The 14,746-nt window shown below is 42.7% G+C and overlaps 1 protein-coding gene across 1 annotated transcript in view; it reads left to right on the top strand.

Moving 5' to 3' along the window:
• Nucleotides 1-1,145: 1,145 nt before the first annotated feature.
• The window catches only part of ninl (ninein-like), a 40,892-nt gene continuing 27,291 nt past the window's right edge, over nucleotides 1,146-14,746 (top strand). Inside the window, exons 1-9 of the mRNA XM_088350802.1 lie at nucleotides 1,146-1,303; nucleotides 5,046-5,245; nucleotides 6,456-6,549; nucleotides 6,624-6,763; nucleotides 8,436-8,534; nucleotides 8,609-8,698; nucleotides 10,013-10,171; nucleotides 14,108-14,244; nucleotides 14,319-14,459. Of these exons, the coding sequence (XP_088206928.1) occupies nucleotides 5,060-5,245; nucleotides 6,456-6,549; nucleotides 6,624-6,763; nucleotides 8,436-8,534; nucleotides 8,609-8,698; nucleotides 10,013-10,171; nucleotides 14,108-14,244; nucleotides 14,319-14,459 (1,046 nt within the window). The 5' untranslated portion in view covers nucleotides 1,146-1,303; nucleotides 5,046-5,059. The remainder of the gene's footprint in view (nucleotides 1,304-5,045; nucleotides 5,246-6,455; nucleotides 6,550-6,623; nucleotides 6,764-8,435; nucleotides 8,535-8,608; nucleotides 8,699-10,012; nucleotides 10,172-14,107; nucleotides 14,245-14,318; nucleotides 14,460-14,746) is intronic.

Genomic DNA, 14,746 nt, shown 5'->3' with positions numbered 1-14,746 from the left:
TCTTTTTTTTGGTATGTTGCAAATGTTTGATATATTCTTTTGATATGTTTTTACACAAGAATGTTTCATGGGTGAATACATCCTTATATAGGGAAAAAATGATTGAACAACATATTAGTAAATGAATGACTGAATTAATATGAATGAATTAACGGCCTTTATTTTCATTATGCAAGTGTAACAAAATGGCATTTAATCTGAAGATCCAGACAATCTTTTTGAGAATAGAATTAGAAATAAAAAAGCAAAGCAGTAATGCTAATGGAGATTTTAGAATAGAATAATTTATTGTCATTGATTTTAACATAGGTTACACTGTTTACACTGAGATTAGACGTGGCACTCCGTGATAAATATTGTAATAAAAGACAAAAATACAATAAATAAATTAAAAAAAAAATACAAAAATAGATAGGCAAAATTAACAAGGTAGTACAGTGGGACTTCGCTACTTCCGCAGGTTCAGAGCTTTCCAGGTCTAAAGAATAATAATAATTTAAAAAAATAAAAATAAATAAATATATATATATATATATATATATATATATATTACATTTTTTTAAAAGCATTTTTGAAGGGGCGTCGCTACTTCATGGTTCCACGTTCGCGGGTTCAGAGCTTTGCAGGTCTAAAAAAAAAAATCAATAACAATAATCAAAAACAAAAAATTTTTTTGAAGGGGCGTCGCTACTTCGCGGATTTACACTTTTCGCGGATGGTTTTGGTCCCCATTAACCGCGTTAACCGAGGGATTACTGTAGTTGTAGACCTGGCGGTTTGAAGTGCATCAAAAAATGAATGCCATGAAAAAGACAATGACATTAGCAGCAATATTGTTAAAAAATAAGAATTAATCATGAAAATAAAATTAAATGCAATACATACCTTCAACTATTTTTTTACAGAAGTTGCAAAATAGCTCTAATTTACCATCTGCTCGCAATTTTCAGTGTTATTGTTATGACGTCACGATCCCTCCACCAATCCCGTGTCTTCATTTTTTCGCGGTTGCGTGGCACCGCTAACTGACACTGCGACCGGAAGTTACTTTGGAGATGAAAAGGAGTTTTGTTAGGTCAACATAACAATCGAAAATGACTATAAAAACATATTTAGAATCGATAGGGAGGTTAATATGTTGTGTTATTTCTGCCTCGTGGTGGTGAGTACCACCTCCTCTGCCCGCCCCCTGACTTTTGTTGTGGAAGTTGACCGGAAGTAGCATCTCCCCTTCACTCTCCACCGGTGAACTACACGAGACGAAACCGGAGAAGAAGCATGGAGGCGAAAAAAAGGATGATAAGTAAGTCCATTTAACTTCGATAAGAATCACAAACTTTCATTTGACCTACCTCAGTAACTCACTCGTTTATAAGTAACCTGTTAATGAATTTCAACTCGTCGAGGTCCAACTCCAGCGAAAGGCGACAATTCCTTTCATCAGTCTAACGGTTAAACTTTCAAACTTGTTTTTCTTTCTTTTTTTTCCTCCCTTAGTTTTATTTTTCATTCACTTTTGAGATTTTCTTTTGTCTTCCCCTCGCGCCTCGTTACCATGGAGACGCCCCTCTCCCTCCTCCCCTATTACAGTTTGGCTGGCCTCATGTTTTTTCAAGCCCCCTAACCATCACAAATGGCTGGGGTCCTATTTGGGGGGAGGAAAACGAAAAAAATTGTGAATCATTTATTAAAGTCATGAATTTTTGTTCATTCACGCTGATGAAATCTCTCTCATCTCTCATTAGCTGAACCGCTTATCCTTATTAGGGTCGCGGGGGTGCTGGAGCCCATCCCAGCAATCATCGGGCAGTGGGCAGGGGACACCCTGAACTGGGTGCCAGCCAATCGCAGACTGATGATTTTATTTTGCCAATTCTTTTTGGAATAATTTGTAGTTTTCCATACCTGTCAAGCTCCATGCCCTTACAAAATGTCGTATTTTCCCTTACAAAATAATTTTACATATAAAATAACACCATATATTTTTTTTCAAACGTGTTTATTGATGTAGTTTAACATGTTATATTGTACCTGTGTTTCGTTATATCATATATACTGTTAATGAAATGAAATGAAATGATTTGCATTTATATAGCGCTTTTCAAGTCAATGACTTCCCAAAGCGCTTTACAATGTGCTCCACATTTTCCAATAGCGGCCTTGCAGCCATGTAAGACGCTAACCTGCTTATTGGGGGTATTAGGGGTTCAGTGTCTTACCCAAGGACACTTCGACATGTAACACGGATGAGCTGGGATTCAAACTGGGATCCCTTGATCCCAAGACGAGCGCTCTACCTCCTGAGTTACTGCCGCCCCAATCAACGTTTGAGATACTGAGTTGCTCGACATAAATGAGGTTTATTATAAAAAAAGTTCAAAAATGAAGTGGCTTGGACGTTCACTGTAGAAGGAAAAAAAACATGCAAATAGAATTAAGTAGAATAATACATTTTCTTATTCAAATTACGAATTCATTTTCTGCATTCAATTATTGTTGGTACTGATTAAAGGGATAACCACAACTCTTTTTTTCATTTTCTCCTTTTATACTTCCTTTTTTTCCTAACTTCTTTATAAAAAATCATAATTCGTAATATAATGCATCAAAGCAAGTGAGCCGTTTGAGAGCCGGCTCTCTTTAATGAGTTGAGCCGAAAAAGCCGGTTCTCTAAAAAGAGACGGACTTCCTTTCACTACACAACTACCACGGAATGATGCATGATGGGAAATCCCCAGGTGGCAGACGCATGCGCACAGTAGCATCAAACCACTCGCTTCGTTTGCAATGGAAAAAAAACAATACCGAGATAGAGGCAACCGCGGCGAACTCGTTTGACTTGATTGATTTGCCGTTTCGCGATAGTCGGTGTATACTGGATGGTACCCATAATTGACAAATTTGCGTTTTTCCATACAGATTTTCTTGTACGTCGTACACGTCTTAAAATGCATAATAAACGTACTTTGCACGGCAAAAACATACAAGTTGACAGGTATGGTTTTCAGTAAAAGGTTCGACAGCCTAAGAAACAGGCGAGTATAATACGGAGTATAAACGGAAAAATAAAGGACAGGTTGTTCAACATGATGTGTAAAGAATAATAAACAGCTAAAACGGATCTTTGACGTCTCTATGTTACATTGCGGAGGTGGAACCAAATACAGGGAAGCCGGGACAGGGACAGAGGTATTTACCAGCAGAAACAACCAACAAATCCAAACCAGGACTTAAAACAACGAGCAAAGTGTCCAAACTGTGAACAAAAAACAAACCTGACACGATAACAGAAGATAGGATGAAAGTGGCATGGAAACGCCAACCAAGATGACAATGGCAGTGACCCGACGCAGTGTGCTGTTCGAGCAGTCATTATAAAGTCTTGTAATGATTTGGAACAGGTGTACGGAGAATGGGCACATGTCTTCTATTCTATTCTATTCTATTCTATTCTATTCTATTCTATTCTATTCTATTCTATGTCCAGTTCCACACCCGGTTAGCGCCCCCTGACACTATAACTGTCAATGGAAGCTTATTTCAAATGAATATTTCAAGTCTATAACTGCATTGGTGGCCTAACTAGAACAGATTTTGACGTCCATAGCACCCCCGTAAATTCCGGACTATAGAGTGCACCTGATTATAAGCCGCACCCACCACATTTTAAGAGGAAAAACGATTTTGTACCAACACAAGCCGCACCTGTATATAAGCTGCATGCGAACCCAAACCCGACTTTAAGTCCCGCGATTGAAACTAAATGTCTTTCATTAAAGTACACAGTCCAAAAATCACGACCGGCAAAATGAATGGAAAATGATACCGGTACTTAAGCTTTGATGCAGACCTGCAAAGTCCGGGTCCCATTGAAAGTAATCCAAGGAAAAAAGTGTATATTTCCAAAGGTAAGGGTGGGAAAAATATACATCCACTATTGTCTGCCGCATCCACAAACAGGTCTGTCTGTTCCTCACCTTTACGCCACTTCCCGTCACCCCCCGTTTTTTCCGCCCCTCCTTTTTCATTCGCCCGTGCAAAACATATCAGAATAAGTGTCTAAAATAAATACAAATAAATACATTACAAAAATATACAGTTGCAAATACATATTATACATGGGTTACACATATTTACAAAGAAAGACGGTACACCGAGAGAGTTTTCAAAGCTTTAATAAAAATAATAATAACAAACGGTGCCTGTGACAGGGCAGTTAATGGTAGCAACACGCTAGCAACACGCTCGCAACACAGTAAACGGGTCTGTTAAAAAAACATACTGTACTTGTAAAAATCACGGTAAACCGTCCTCATCTTCCTCATGTGCTGCGTCATGTGCCTTTCTTTTTGCATTTTGCATGATGAGGGTATGTTTACGCTAATTTAATTCATGCACAAGCCAAGAAGTTGCAGTCTTCCTCTGCGCATATATTCCACCGGTCTAAATCTTACCTTTTGTACTCGAGCGCCGCTGGCGGCTGTTAGAAAAATGACATAATTTGGCCGCATCACTGAATAAGCCGCAGGGTTGAACGTTTGGGGAAAAAAGTAGCGGCTTATAGTCCGGAATTTACGGTAAATGAATTGTTCACAACTATAGCTGTAAATGGTAGCCTAGCAAGAATGGATTTTTGGTGTCAATAGCCCGTCAAAAATAACCAGAGTGGATTTTACTTGGATATGCCGTCAAAGGCAATCTATCTAAAACAGATATTTGACATCTATTGTCATGATTACTGATGCGAGGCTCCTGTGCCTGCTCCTTTGGCGCCAACAGCCCCGGACGCTGATTGGCTTCCTGCCACTTTTTAAACCCCCGACTTTCTGTTACCGGTTGTCAGACCGTCTGCGAACCTCAGCTCACGTCTTGCGGGGTAGCTGTTCGTTGACGTGCTGACAAAGGAAGAGTAAGAGCGCTCAGCTTAAACAGACGGAAAGCCAACCTGTCAACGAGCCGCAGCTGGCGCCACACGGGCGGGGCCAATTGGGCGCCGTGGCAACCCTGGCATAGATAGATAGATATGACCTTTTTTGTGTTGCTAGCGTGATGCGGAGGCATGGAGGAGGCGGAGCAAAGCGGCTACGTGGCCCTGCTGAAGGCGGAGTTCGACAGCTGCGACACGGCCTGCTCGGGCTTCCTGGGCCCGCAGGAAGTGGCGGCGCTGTGCAGGAAGTTGCATCTGGACGACCGCATGCCGCTCCTGCTGGACTCACTGCTGGGAGGAGGAGGAGCCTATGCCAAGGTGAGTCAAGTGGGAGGGGATTAAAGCAAGGTGAGTCGCGGTCCGGTCCTTAAAAAGGTTGTCGGCTCTGCTTTGGTAGCACGAACCTGCAATGTTTTCGGACTGGGCAGAGAGCAGCTGATGAGTTTTTAGGCTGTGTTGATGATCCTCCATAAATCCAATCAAAATCGTTTCAGAAGTGTTCAACCCTTCCCTCCAAAAACATGACAAACTGATGCTGAAACTTCACAATCGCTTAGGTTTGTAACGTTGGAGAAAAGCCATAATGTGCTTTATTTACCGTATTTTCCGGACTGTAATGCGATTATTCGGCGCACCTTCAAAATATTCCCTTTTGAAAGATTGTTTTCTATGTATAAGGTTTGCCAAAGTATAAATTCAAACTAAAAGAAGTAAAAAAAAAAATTCAATTCACCTGAGCCTGCTCCTTTGGCGCCAATTGCCTCGGACGCTGATTGGCTCCCTGTCTCTTTTTGTACCCCTGTCCTCTTGTCACCGTTTGTCAGTCCGTCTGCGAACCTCAGCTACGCTAGGCAAGCTTTTCGACCCTGACTCTCTCCTCTTCTGATTCCCGTCCCGAATGACGCCCCGTTTTGATCTCGACCACGTCTGTTCTCCCGTCCGGAATAACGATCCATTTTTGATCTCGACCTCATGTAATGATCATGTAAAAATCTGCATTTGTATAGCGCTTTTCAAGTCAATGAAGACTTCCCAAAGCGCTTTACAATGTGCTTCACATTTCCCAATCGCGGCCGTGCAGCCATGGAAGGCGCTAACCTGCTTATTGGGGGTATTAGGGGTTCAGTGTCTTACCCAAGGACACTTCGACATGTAACACGGACGAGCCGGGATCCGAACTGCGATCTCTTGATCCCAAGACGAGTGCTCTACCTCCTGAGCCACTGCCGCCCCCATGTACTCTCCTCTCCTGGCTCCCGTTTCCGATCACAACCTCGTTTTTGCTCTCCTATTCCGGCTACTGACCCGTTTTTTTCTGTTCCCGACACCGCCATCGCTCGCCACGGAAGTCCGCGTTCAGACCGACCTGCGTCCAGCAATCCCTGGATCGTGGGCGCAACCCCTTTCGTTTCTTCTAATAAAACTTGTGAGAAACGTTACGCGAGTGGGTCCTGTTTCCGTTCCGGTCCTGACAGAAACTGGGTGGTCTGGTTCGACCAAGTATATTTGACCATTTTCTCCCTTTCAGGTGGACTTTGAGGCCTTCAAGGACAACTTTGTGGAGGTCTTGTCTCGTTTGCAGGATGAGGTATCGGAGGAGGACAGCAGCTACCTGCAGCCAGGTGAGTAGTCTGAATGCCGGGGTGTCGGACGTTTGTGACGGGAACCTTTCATGAATCTTTTCGTTTGTGTCCAGTTCTCGGCGAAGTTCAACCTAAATTTGTCATGGGTGACAAACAATATGGCCGCCGGTCGCGTCCGGATTTCACCACGCCGGCAGCCGTCGACTCCAGGAGGCCCGACGTTTGCCGAGCCGCCTCTCTGGACAGTGTGGAGGTGAGGTCATGCAGTGTTCATTTGATCTGTGAAAAGTGATGGGTCCCGGGGACTCGCATGCTGAAAAATCTATGGGTCCCAACAGAGATCTGTGGGTCCCCAAAATTTAGTGTTATCGCGGTTGGAATTGTAAATCGGTGACTATTATATACCTTAAATTCCGGACTATAGAGCGCACCTGATTATAATAATAATAATAATAATAATTTCCTTGTATTGTCATTCTGTGTAACAATGTACACAGAACGAAATGTCGATTGCACCTGACCCGTTGTAGCGAGCCGATGCAGCCGCAGCCAACAGAGGGCGCCGCCGACCACTTTTTAAGTCTTAGGAATGACTCAGCCGGGGCGCGAACCACCGACCTCCCAGTCTCAAAGCGGGCGCCTTACCATCTAGGCTACTGAGCCGCACCCACCACATTTTAAGAGGAAAACCGATTTTGTACTTGCCACACCTGTATATAAGCCGCACACAAAATTAACCCAAACCGGACTTTGGACTGGCCTTCTCTGTCAGAGTCTTGTTATCAACAGAACTAAACTCAACATTCGCATTCGGAACGGCGTGACCTGTCATTGAACTTAAGCCTTCTCAGTGAAAATCTTCATTGCATTCAATAAATGTAACTTGTATAAAATCCTTTATAGTAAAATGTATAAAATCCTTCAACACTGATGTTACAATTGTAGCATTTTCATTCTTGAGGAAGAAAATAACACCAAAATATCCCACAGCAATCAAAAAATACCCATGAGGCTTTTTAGTGAGTAAGCCGGAGTTTGCTTGTAGCATGCATCCCTGTACTACAAGTCCCACAGTGCTTTGCGGCTTTACACTACCCCAGATGAGGGGAAACTGTGTGAGCCCAAGCAATTGGATCACTCGGATGCCTGCGCATTCACGAGTAATCGGAAATGAAAGACTAATGTTGTGGATTCCCGGCTTGTTTATCCCAATGTAAATGTCAGCGAATGTTATTAATGATCGCCAAAGAATGGCGTTCTTCGTTGCCAAGTCTTCTTGGAGGGGAACATGCGGTCGAGCCGACTCCAACAGTTCTTGGAAATTGGGAATCGAAAAGGAACAAAACATTCTGTCTGGTAGCGTGTATTTTGGGATAAACACGTGCCAGGGGGACGGGCGAAATTATTACGAGATGTTGTATTAGGATATAAAAAGCCAATTGTCTCTGAAGACGAACAAGACTTCGAGACCTTTGTTTTGTATGCTGATGAAGATATTTAAATGAGCTCTCCCTTTCGCGCCAAGACTCCATCTTGTTTTTTACATATTTTGGGACATATTTGCTCGGGCTGCTCCACGATACTAACACAGCCATTGCCGTTATATTAAATAATTCCGAGATCAGACACACGAGCTAAAGGGCGAGTTTATTTCGGGGTAAAGCGAATTAATAAAAAGTGCTCTGCACATGGCAGGAGTGAAAAACACTGTCCCGAAAATACCCACGGCTGGCAAACAGGAAGTCCAAAATATGTCGACAACAGGTATACTCATGCAGGTGATCAAGAACATTAATGGCCAACAAAGATCCAACAGCTTTTGCTGCAGGCATAGTCCTTTACTCCTGGGTTCCTGATTAGATCAGATGAATGAATGAATTCATCAGATTATTGCTTGCTTCTCAAGATCTCAGTTTTTTCCGCAGAGCTTGAAGTGGGATGAGGAGGAGAACCCTGCTGATGTTCGGCCCAGTGGTACGGTCGCTGAAGAAGACGAGTCGATGGTTCAACACCCCTCCGTGCAGGTGGAGCAATTCCCGCTATTTGGATCAGCGCTTTCTTCATTTGGCTTACAAGACGCTAAATTTTGGCCCTGCAGGACCGTGGCGAGTCGGCGCCACTCACACTTGCCAGCTTCCAGAAACTTCTATGTGGCTCTGCCCCCATCTACAGCTCTACACCACGCAAGGTCAGATACCTTCAACTCAAACTGAGTGTAAGCAAGCAGTTGTTGACAGTGGCGGGAGGGGGCGCCAAAAAGTCGGTAGACAAAGACATAAAAAATGGTATTTATATAGGCTTTACCAGTCACTCAGGACCTCCAAAGCGCTTTACAATACACTTCACACTTTACCTATTCACACACACACTCACACACCAATAGCCAGCCATGCGAGGCATTTGGGCACAGATTTCAGACAGGCGGCCCGCGGGCCAGATCAGGCCCGCTAAGGGATTGAATCCGGCCGGCGAGACAACACTCAGAGAAGCGCAAGAGAAAAACAAGCTGCAGGTTGAAATATGTCCACTTGATGTTGCCAAAGCCAGGTGCCTCGAACAAAGACACTGTACTTGTATTTATTTTCTTTCTCTCTCTTTCTTTTCCACCCATTTTCTCCCACTCTCTGTCTCTGTCTCTTTCACTCTCTGTGTCTCTCTTTTGCTCTTCCTTTGTTGCTCTTTGTCTCTTTCTCTCTCTGTGTCTTTTAACCTCTTTTGCTCTAACTTCCTTTTTTCCTTTTCTCTCTTTTCTCTTTTTCTCTTCTTACCCTCCGCGCTTTCTTTTCTCTTTTCTCTCCTTCTGTCTTTCTATTTCTCTTTGGATTTCTTTCTTCCTCTCCCTTTCTTTTCCCCCTCGCTCACGACTTTTCATCTTTTGTTCCTCACGTTCTCTCCCTCTCTCTCTTTTTCTTTTTTCTTTTTCTCTCTTTTTCCCTCCCTCTTTCTCTTATTTCTTTATCTCTCTTTTTCTTTCTCTTTAATCTGCAAGTCCGGCAGGAGAAAACAAGGCGGGAGAATGTCGGATAGTACAGAGCTCGCCTAGCTGAAAGCATAGGTTTGCAGACGGTCTGACGGCTTCCTCTTGGACGACAGGGGGTTTAAAAGAATCAGGGAGCCAATCAGTGACAATCAGGTGCCCCGAATCAGCAATCATGACAGTGGATGTAATTGAGACCAATAACAGTCCTTGTTGTGTTTCTTCTCAACCTCTTGAGAAAGAAAGTTGGCATTTTTGAAGCAGTTTTGGCTGGATTGCAATTCTTTTAAAGAATTGACTGCAACATTTAGGAGGCGGAACTAGCAGTCACACGCTCTCAAACATTTTTTTTTTTTTGCTTCACCTGAATAAACCAGAACCTCTTGCTCTTGTGTAAGCCCAGCTGGCGGCCAGCCTACCTTCCTAATCCGGGTCACAAGTGCTTAATCTTCAACCAGGCACCGCTGTGAAGTGAAACAAGCGCCATTGGTGTTTTTTTTTTTGACCGAGGTGTTTCACGTACAGATGGAAGACGGGCTGCCGTGCCGCGCTTCCCCAGCGACGGTCGCGCCGGATCTTCAGGTCCTTAGCCGGCTGGATGGCGGTTCGGGAAGCGCGAACCCCGAGGAGGTCCTCGCCCTCTGGACGGACGAGGGTGTCTGTGACCCTCGGGAGGTCCTGCAGGTAGGTGGCCCCGCCCCCTCTCATTAGTTTTATAGAATAGAATAGAATATACCTTTATTGTCATTGTTACAAAATGGGTTAACATATTTGATAAAGTTAAAACTTATATAAACTCTATGTTGGCAGAATTAAACAAATAAAAACAAGCATTAAGGTAAATAAATTTATTAGCTCTGTCCGGTGACCCACACTGCGCGCCCCCGTGTGTCTAGTTAACTTTAGTCACACAGGAAACAGATAAATACACCGGAAATGCAACTTCAAAATAAGAGTACAAAACTGATAAACGTACAAGAGATGCAATTAGACTGATTATTGAACCGTTACTTCATGTGTGTGTGTGTGTGTGTGAAAGATTGTTTTTATATTTAGGAACATAAAAACAAGTTATATTCACACAGTAAATTCTGAGAAATGTTACAACCAAAAACGACCAACCTATCAATATTGTGACAACGAAATTGGGCATGACACTCCAGTTTCACACATTCACAGTGAGGTAAAAAAGCCAAGAAGATAAAGGAACAGAGAAGATAAAGTTATGAAACAAGGAGGATAAGGTTATAGTTATAATTTACACAAAATTTACGCAAGAAATGTCGGCATGTAGGATGTTACATACAGTTTGGTATCGTAAGGATTTGGTGCAAAAATAGTCATCATAGTGCAAAAAAAAGATAGTCAACATATTTACAGACACGAGTTGGTGGATTTTCCGAGCGCCGATTGTGGAAGAATATTTATCCTGGAGAAGAACATTTGTCACTGTAGATGAAATGAACCTCCCTCAAATGTGATACAGTGGAACCTGGGTTTTCGAACGCCTCTCAGTTCGAACAAATCGGAGTCCGACCAAAAATTTCGAGAAATTCTTGCTTCGCTGTTCGGTCAAAAAATCGGAGTTCGAACACCGGTAATGCGTGAGTGCGTACGCTAGGGTGCCATGCTGAGCGGCGTACGGGTGTAGATGGCTCTTTTCCTGACCGACTGTTATGGCGTGCGGACGTGCTTCTTTTTGCTTTCGCTTTTAATATAAGTGTACGAAGTGTTTTAGCTCCTAATTATGCCTCCGAAGAAAGTCAGTGCAAGCAGCAAAGTTGCTACAGGTGAAAAAAGAAAAGTAGTGCGTACAACTATTGCATTTAAGAAAGAAATAATAGAAAAATATAAAGGAGGTGTGCGAGTGTCTGATCTTGCCTGCGCCTTCTGCTGACCACCACATAGGTAAGAAATCCTATTCATAATTCTTTTCTTTATCCTTTTTTTTAATTTTCACACGGTCATGTTAGCGTAATTTTTCGTACGGAAGATTACGATAACGCGAACGTACGATTAGCCTGGGTTAGCTTTAAGTTTACGTTTAACATTCAGGGTGTTGGAACGGAGCCCCCTTTCCAATGAACCGCTCACCACTTGTTGTGGAGACCCGGGTGCTAAATGACTTGTAAACGACCTGATTTTTTTATTTTTACACCTTCATGTTAGCGTAATCTTTCGTACGGAAGATTACGATAACGCGAACGTATGATTAGCCTGGGTCAGCTTTATGTTTACGTTAAACATTCAAGGTAAACATTCAGGGTGTTTGAACGGATTAAAACGATTTACATTATTTTTAATGGGAAAAATGATTTTGGTGATCGAACAAATCGGTTTTCGAACAGGGTTCTAGAATGGACTATGTTTGAGAACCGAGGTTCCACTGTATTCAGGACTGCCTCAGAAAATTAGAATATCGTTCTTATTTTTATGTCATGCATTTAACGAAAACCAAAATGTCATACATTCTGCAGTGTTCTCGTTTGCCCGCGTCTCTGCATCCTAGACACATTATTTTTGCTGGGGACGCATCGTGTCAAATCAACGTGCGTCCCCGGGACGCAACTTTTTTGACACAAAATTGTCATTATCATTTTTAAGATTTACCGCACTCCAAACTTTTCGTCAGGCAGATCCGCCATTGTTGTTTTGGTCTCGCGGTTCGAGTGTTCGTCTGCACGTGGATCTCCAGTTCGAGTTGTGTAGTGAAAGTCCGTTTCTTTTTAGAGAACCGGCTTTTTCGGCTCAACTCATTAAAGAGAGCCGGCTCTCCAACGGCTCACTTGCTTTGATGCATTATAGTACGAATGATTATGTTGTATAAAGAAGTTAAGGAAAAGGAAGTATAAAAGGAGAACATGAAAAAAGACAGGTTGCAGTGATCCCTTTTAATCAGTATATTACCAACAATAATTGAATGCAGAAAATGAATTCATAATTTGAATAAGAAAATGTATTATTCTACTTAATTCTATTTGCATGTATTTTTTCCTTCTCCAGTGAACGTCCAAGCGACTTCATTTTTGAACTTTTTTATAACAAACCTCATTCATGTCGAGCAACTCAGTGTCTCACAACAAAACGTTCATTAACAATATATATGATATAAGGAAACACATCTACAATATAACATGTTAAACTACATAAATAAACATGTTTGAAAAAAAAATATTTTTTTGTATTTTGTAAGGGAAAATACGAGGGTTTGTAAGGGCATGGAGCACACTAAATTTTGGGAACCCATAGATCTCTTTCGGGACTCATAGATTTTTGAGCATGCGAGTCCCCGGGACCCATCACTTTTCACAGCTCAAATGAACACTGATTCTGGATCCATTATCATCAATTATTATCAGTAATTGCACGCCTATTATTGTTTCAATATTGCTGATTATGGCGAAAATATTTCTACTCCAAATATTAGAATATCATTACAAAGTGTATTAGTGAGCTATAAGATATAAAAGGCTTACAATATATATGTTAAAATTGTAGACACTCCAGAATGTATGAATTTTTACACAAAATAAGCAATATTTCAATTTCCATTACATTATTATTATGACTTAGGCCAGTTTTCTAAGCACTCTGTTGTAATTTTTTATTGGGCCGATTCATTCTGGTAGTCTTGTCTCTTTCTCTTACATGTTTTACCCTCGAGTGCCATGTTTAGTCTCTTAACATACAATGTTACCAGGGTTGGGTAGGGTTACTTTAACTAGATTACTTTCAATGACTTTTGGATTACTCCAATACCAAATATGCTAATAAAAGACAAAAGAAACTAAATATAAATAAAATGACTCAATTTTGTGCAGGCTTGGGGAGTAACGGAACACACGGAAGGGCAAAAAGCTGTTTGGATTTATTTTCATTTTGTTTCTGTGGCATTTTATGTTCGTTTTGCCGGAGATCAAAGAGATCAAAGCCAGGAGAGAAAGCTTACCACGTGTTGTGAGTCATCATTTGATTCATATTTAGTTTCTTTTGTCTTTTATTAGCATATTTGCTATTGGAGTAATCCAAAAGTAATTGAAAGTAATCCAGTTAAAGTAACCCTACCCAACCCTGAATGTTACACAACATTGATATCAATGACAATAAGACAATTCTAATTCTGAGACTGTCATGATTACTGATGTGACTTAGCTGTGCCCGCTCATTTGGCGCTAACTGACGCGGGTTCTGATTCGCTCCCTGTCTTGAACTAGTCCTGTATGTCCCCTGTTGTCAGTCCGTCTGCGAACCTCAGTGTATACTAGGCAAGTCTTTTTCGACCCTGACTCCCACCTGTCACGTTTTAGCTCCCGTCTGCGACCTGTTTCGCTCCTGACCACGTCTGATCTCCCATCCCGGCTTAGCAATTTGGAGCCCTGATTTTTGTCAGCTGGCTAAATTTACTTGTGCGCTGAGAATGTGCAGGCAGTGCGCGATTGCGCACGCACGCAGCTTAGAGGGAACATTGGTTGTGAGTGTGGCTGAAAAACAATTTTAACAGGAAAAACGATCCTAAATGTGGATCGGAGGGAACTTGAGAAGGCTTCAAAGTCGACTGTGGCATTTCCTTGAGTAGTTTGCACGAGTCGTTGAGGTTTTTTTCTCTCATTTTTTTTACAGACCCTGGACTTTAGCATTGAAGAGCATGTGAATCTGTGCGAGCTAACCCAGGCCCTGGACAACGAACTCCTAACTAGCGGCAACCCGATCCACCGGGTGGCGCTCATCTGCTACAAGGATGAAATCCAACACCTGCTGTAAGTTGGCTCGCCGGACCGAGGGAACGGGGTTTTCCCGTCGCCTGGGTGACGGCGGTGCACCGTTCCTGCAGGTCTCGGGCCGAGCAGGCGTGCGGAGAGCGTGACAAAGCCAAGGCCGATCTGGAGAACGCCGAACGTAGGAACTCGCAATTGTTACGGGAGGCGGAGGAGCGGCTGGCCGGCGCCGAGGCACTGGAGCGAACCACTATCAGGTGAGAACTGGGCCGTTCGAGGTAAGATCGAGACTGGAAAAAAAAAACAGGCCAGCAGATATTATAGCCCATGGGTGCCAAACAGGCGGCCCACGGGCCAGATCAGGCCGTCTAAGGCAGGGGTCGGGAACCTTTTTGACTCAAAGAGCTTACCGTCATTTTTCAGTATTATGCTTTATCATGCTGCTTTAAAAGCCTACCGTAAATGAAATGAATTAATCTGCCTTTCTATAGCGCTTTTCAAGTCAATGACTTCCCAAAGCGCTTTACAGTGTGCTTCACGTTTC

Source organism: Urocampus carinirostris, chromosome 13, assembly GCF_059441175.1.
Source record: "Urocampus carinirostris isolate Australia breed hairy pipefish chromosome 13, RoL_Ucar_1.0, whole genome shotgun sequence".
NCBI classification, from domain to species: domain Eukaryota; kingdom Metazoa; phylum Chordata; class Actinopteri; order Syngnathiformes; family Syngnathidae; genus Urocampus; species Urocampus carinirostris.
This window is presented reverse-complemented; position numbering and strand designations above follow the sequence as displayed.